The sequence below is a fragment of the Asparagus officinalis genome, chromosome 4, assembly GCF_001876935.1.
Source record: "Asparagus officinalis chromosome 4, Aspof.V1, whole genome shotgun sequence".
Taxonomy (NCBI): Eukaryota; Viridiplantae; Streptophyta; class Magnoliopsida; order Asparagales; family Asparagaceae; genus Asparagus; species Asparagus officinalis.
The window spans coordinates 11,518,733-11,525,119 of record NC_033797.1 but is presented as its reverse complement, the minus strand read 5'-3'; the positions used below and the strand labels follow the sequence as shown (position 1 = coordinate 11,525,119).

Sequence of the window (6,387 nt, the reverse complement as noted above, 5' to 3'; positions counted from 1 at the left end):
TATGCTCGCTCTCCGGTTGTGTGTGGGGGCTGTGACGGACTAGCTCGTTGTGACGGACCAGCTTGTTGTGACGGGCCAGCTTCATCGTCATGCGTGCAAGATCTATCACGTCTACGGTGGCGCACATATGTAGTATCTTCAAGATCCACCTGCTCACGACCTTCATGTCGATCCTCATGAGTTTGTTGAAAAGCTCTACGAACTCTCGTCACTATCCGCTATAATATCGATACGTCCACAGAATCTCCAATGGCGGTAGTTATACCCTCATTTGCAATCCCCACTACATCGTCCAATGCGTCTATCTACAATTACATAAAAATATTGCTTCATATAAGAAACCAAAAGCTAACATAAAGATTGAAAAATCTATTATAATCTAAAGCAATTTACTTACCCATCGCCTCTCATCTAACCCTCTTGGTACATATCGAGATTGTTGGTTGCGAATCTCGATTTCGTCGACTGGAGGCGCAGTTTGGGTGATTATCCAACGTCGGGTAACCCCCCAATACCATCTTATGTAATCGACTTCCTGCATCGGAGGATAAAGCGGATCGACAATAAGTTGATGCCGATCATTCCACCGAGCTATGTATGATTGATGCGTGCGCTGCCAGTTAATCTGATGTCCACCTTTAGCCGCATTTCTCTCTATTTTTTCGACCAATTGTGGAGCGTGTTGTGTGAGTCCAAACTGTCTAAACACGCGATCGGGTATGTGCATCTCCACAATTTCGAAACAAATGAGATCTTTTACCGTGAAAAGGACATCAAAATCCATGCCTCACACGCATGGGGGACTTTATCTCGATCCCTAATTAGAGATAAGCCTACGCCTAACACGCGTTGTCGATTAGTCTTTTCCCTTCAAAATGACAAAGTCTATGTATTCAAAATCATAGCATCAAGATTAAGAGAGTTCATTCTCTTAGCACAACGTTACATGTGGAACGGACTTAGACAATCCACATGCTAGCCCGTGTTGTTTGAAATATATCGATAGCTTTAAACGATTGCAATTCAAATTCATACCTAAAAAATTTTCATTCGATCGAGCTCCCCCATGTAAAAGTCTAACTGTCTAGCCGGGACCTCATTATAGGCTTTAGTGACATTCCATCTGTAAATTTTATATACGATAGATTTTTGTTCAAAAGTTTAAATGAAAAATAAAATATCAAACGATATTAAATTCGAGGAATTTTACCTGCAGCCTAGTGGAATCTGTCCATCCAACTCTCGGATCTCGCATAATCGCGGTTTCAAAACCAGTCTCTCCCATGCCCAAACTTGTAACAATGTCAAACAGCCTTTGAGCTCTTTATTTTGCATTAAAGCAACCTTTGACATTTCTCGATATAGATATGCTAAAACAGCACTACCCCAGGATAATGTCCCACACACGTCAAAGTCTTCGAGAAGTGGTAACCACCTATTGAAAAATGTGGAAGTTAGTCAGATTTTCTAAAAATAGTGAGAAAAAATATCTTCTTATCAAAGTATAAAAGTAATAACAATTTATGACCCGTCTTACCTCAAATGCACTTTATGTTTACTTGAATCGGGAAAAAGAAGCGTCCCGATCATGTGCAAAATATATGCTCTAGCATGTTGTTGGATCATGACTTCTGATGCATCGTGTGGCAATGGGTTAGCAAAATTCTCTTTTAGCCATTTCAATCTAATATACCCTCCAGGCAAGGACTCCAGTGATAGTCCTAACAAATTATCACATACATTCCGCCAAACATGCCTATCTGTCCCTGTGACACAAGGACCATCAATGCGGAGTCCTAGGATCACTGCTACATCTTGAAGAGTAATAGTCGTCTCCCCAACACGTAGATGAAAAGTGTTAGTCTCGGGCCTCCATCTATCCATTAACGCATTAAGCAGTGCCCAGTCGACTTTCATCCATCGCAATTGTGAGCAAATCAGAAAACCGGCTTGTGACACAAGGGCAATGATGCGAGGATCATCAAGCGGCCAACGCATATGCCCAAGGCTATGATCAATCATAACCAGCTCTTGCCCTCTCTGCACAAAAATAAAAACAAATATTAGAATATCACAATAATAAATCATGTGAGTCTAAACTAAATCAATCAAAACATAGAGCCATAGTACCTCTGTAAATGATATACTCTCTGAACGATGGTGTGGCTGATCATAGAGGACTTCATCAGAAACCGACCCGGGGAGCATCGCGTATATACCTAAACGATGTCAAGATTACCTTATTAGTTTCTACCAAATGTATAAGGCCACAAAAATAAAATTAACAATGTAAATAGAAAATATATTACCAATTAATTGCTATAAACTTGTTCTTGATGGACAACGAGACCTATTATGCCCTAATTGACTACATGTTCCACATCTGATTCGTGATGCTCCTCCTTCCCGGCCTTGATCCATAGTACCTCTGATGCGTACAGATCGAGGTCTTCCCGCTTGTCTTTTGACTTGAGGTGGTAATAAATATTCTGTATAAGCGGCATGCCAATAACGAGTATCATCGGGAGGATGAAAACTCTCTTTGTAAGCCTTCCGATAATGATTTGTTGAATACCAAGCTGAGCAATACCGATCATACGGCAATCTAGCGCCACCATCCTGACTGGAACTAGCTGCTAAAACATGTTCACATGGTAGTTTTTGTAATTGTGGTAGGCTACAAGTACAACTACACTCTTGGTCATAGAGATGAACGGTGTAAGTGCCATCACGATCCTTGACCTCCCATTCATTGTCGTTGAATGGTTCAATTCTACATGTTCTTACAGCCACAACCCTTTTCTGCAACATTAACTCGTTTTTTGGAGTGTACTTACTCGTCCAATTTGCACCATCACTCCATCTCTTTTGGAAGTATGCATTCAATCTATAAAATGTCCTTGTAACTAAGGCACTAATTAGCATAGCACAGGCACCCTTAAGTACACCATTAAAACTTTCAGAACAATTAGTCGTCATCATACAATAACGCACCCCACCATCTTTACATAATGCCCATCGATCTTCGTTTTGCGGTTTCAAGTTGTGTTCAATCCAATTGTGTGCTTCAACTGATAGGGCTTTAATTTTCTCTCTACAATGCTCATATACAAGTGAGTCAGTGGCACACCCGGCTTGCCATAATAAATTTTATAAATTGACCTCTTCATGTTTTCTCTTAAAATTAGCTCTTATATGCCGCAAGCAGTAACGGTGATGATGTGGTGCACTCCACCCCTCATGCAAGGCTCGTGGAATTCCTTTCATTCGATCAGAAATAAAGGTAATAACTCTTGGACTTTGAACAGTCGGAATGTATTTGTAAATACACTGAAAAAACCACTTCCAACTCGATGTATCCTCCACCTCCACGACTGCGAAAGCTATTGGAAATAGTCCACCGTTTGCATCTACACCGGTCGCAACCAAGAGCACTCCTTTGTATTTGCCATATAAATGTGTTCCATTGATGCTTAAGAGTGGACGACAAAACGAGAACCCTTTGATAGCGGGCCCAAATGCCCAAAATACCCGTACGAACCTCTCCACTACGGCGAGACCTGCTTAGACACTATCTCATGTTCGGAACCCGAATTATTCCTGTTAATTGCTGCAAGATAATATGGAAGTTTTTGATAAGATTCTTCCCATCTCCAAATATTTTAGTCAACGCCTTCCTTCGTGCATCATATGCTTTAGACTTGGATATAGTTATGCCTTTCATAGCACAAACCGTTGTTATTATCTGTCCTGGCGTAAGATCAAGTTCCCGCCTAACTTCGGGCATAATTAGCTTCATTATATAAGCGGAAGTCGCTGCCATATGATCATTAGCGACAGTCGGATTGCAACATGTATGAAGTCCGTAATAATTTGAGATCACAAATTGTCCGTTGGATTTTTTCCTAACAGCTGCATTAAGCTTCCATGGGCATTTTAAATTTCTATCGTCTGCAGCACTTGTATAAGCGGCTTGACATTTCTCATTGAAGTAACACTTTACATGGTAGCTAGTTGAGTTGGATTTCACCGGCTTGAATTTGACCCGGTTCCTAATTGCCCATTCACGTATAGTGAAAATTAAGCTTTCCTTATTCTCAAATAGATCTCCTTTTTTGAAAGTGATATCCTCAGGTCGATCGAAATTAGGACCAGGCTCAACCAACTCAGCTTGTGAGTTATTTATCCACTCATCATTTTCAAACTCTTCGGGTAACGGTTCTTCAGACTCTACATAATCGTTGTTCACGCAATATGCATTCATCCAACTTGCATCATCATTGTTCTCTCCAGTTGCGAACTGCATACTATCAAGACGTTCCTCCTCAGACTCAACATCTTCACTATCATCATCAGCATCTACATATTTGTCATCTTCTTTTATAAAACCACCAACCGGTAAATCAATTGAAATATCATCATACACGTTGTGAAACATGTAACTTGACGTTGCACCTGCGTCATTTTTTAAGTGCAAGGCACTTTGAGATAATGAGACTTGACTTTCAAGCATGCGAGAGAACTCTCCGTGAGCATACGAAACTTCGACAACCCCAGACTTTGGAATATTTTCAATGAACAACTCAATTGCGATTTGTTTATCCGTAAGTTGTATCATGTAATTCAATTCTTCATCAGTGGTGATCTCTACCGTAATTGTTCTTTTTTCATTTATTGGACAATTACAAAATTCATCAGTGGTGATCTCTACCGTAATTGTTCTTTTTTCATTTATTGGACAATTACAAAAGACCTTAATGGCATTTTCTGCATGATTAATTCTGGTAACTCTGTATATTTGCTCCATCATTCCATCGAAATTATAATTTCTAGACAACATGAACATTTTCCTAGAGCCTCCATCATATATAGGCAAATTATTCATTCCAACACTCAATTTCCCATTGAATAAGCAAATAATCGGAATTCCATTCGCCATTTTAACTGAAGAATTAAAATTTGACGTATACAAATTAGATATTTTACAAATTGATGATCATAATTCATTATTTCCTCTAGATATACCTCTAAATATACATATTAACTAAACGAAATTGGAGAAATTTATGAAAAAAAAATTAAAATTGTTATCTTGTCGAAATCGGATTTCGTTGGCGTCGGAGATCAAGCTCGGCGTCAGATTTGAGGGAGGAGGGGGTGAGTTGGCTTTGTGAGAGAGAGATTGGGTTTGGGAGAGATGAAGATTGGTTTGGGAGAGATGGAGATTGGGTTTGTGTGTGAAATTAGGGTTTGGGAGAGATGGAGATTGGGTTTGGGTGTGAAATTAGGGTTTGGGAGAGATTTTAATGGGTTTGGGAGGGATTGAGATGAGTTTGGGAGTGAGGGTGAAGAGATTGAGATGGGTTTGGGAGTGAATGTGGAGAGAGAAGGTGGAGAGAGATTGAGATTGTAAGGGGAATAGCGGAATTTAGGGCAGAGGGTATATATATGTCGACATTTATACGGGACTAGTAGTCCCGTATAAATGGTTCTCGTGGCTCTGCAAAATGTACGGGACTAGTAGTCCGGTACATTTTGGTGAGCCACGAGAAGCTCACAGAAAACATACGGGACTACTAGTCCCGTATGTTTTCTAATCTCTAATTAGTGTATTGAAAACATACGAGACTAGTAGTCCCGTATGTTTTCAGGCCAAGTTTTTGAAAATCGATCTCTTTTTGGCCAACAGGCCAAAAAGAGGTCAATTTTGCTAAATATTTAGCAAAACGGTCGATTTTGCTAAATATTTAGCAAATGTGATCTATTTTCAGAATTTTTCCTGATGGTTATACAAATAAAATGCAACATTTTTGCTCCGAAGTGTACCATATAAAACTTGAGAAAAAAAAAAAAGGATCTGTATGCAAAATGTTCTCATTCCCCTACAAACAACCTCCCTCGCAATGCAGTCGCATTCTGGTGCCCATAACGGCGCGGCGCGTGAGAGTCTTGAGAGAGATATAAAGTTGAGGAGGGAGCATCCTATCCACGTGTCATCTTTTGACCCTTTGACTTTCGCCGGTCACCATCTCCCACACTTACCGCCTACTACCGGTCATCCTCGTCCACTTCTCTTCTCTTCTCTGACCTTCGCCCTTCAAATCCTTCCAACCTTCAAACAACCTGCATTCATGCAAAAGAAAACTTCCTACATTAGTCCCTTAATCGTTTAATATTTTGAAACTAGTCCTTAAAATAAGTAAACTTTTATAAGGCCTGTCAATTATTATAAACTACTCCAAAACGAGTCCCTCAGGTAATTGTAATTTTGTCTGTCTATCCCCTGATAGGAATTTCAATTATTTTGGGGACCACGTTTAAAACATTAAAGATTTAAAGGACTAATATCTGAGAAGCACCAAACTTAAAATTTATTAAAATTTAAGA

General features: G+C 39.7%; 1 protein-coding gene across 1 annotated transcript; it reads right to left on the bottom strand.

The window, feature by feature from the left end:
* On the bottom strand, positions 1,036–1,804 carry LOC109838181 (serine/threonine-protein phosphatase 7 long form homolog). Its single transcript, XM_020406643.1, has 3 exons — positions 1,538–1,804; positions 1,211–1,435; positions 1,036–1,123 (listed from the first exon to the last, which is right to left on the bottom strand). The coding sequence occupies exons 1-3, from the start codon at positions 1,624–1,626 to the stop codon at positions 1,036–1,038; spliced, it is 402 nt and encodes a 133-aa protein (XP_020262232.1). The 5' UTR covers positions 1,627–1,804.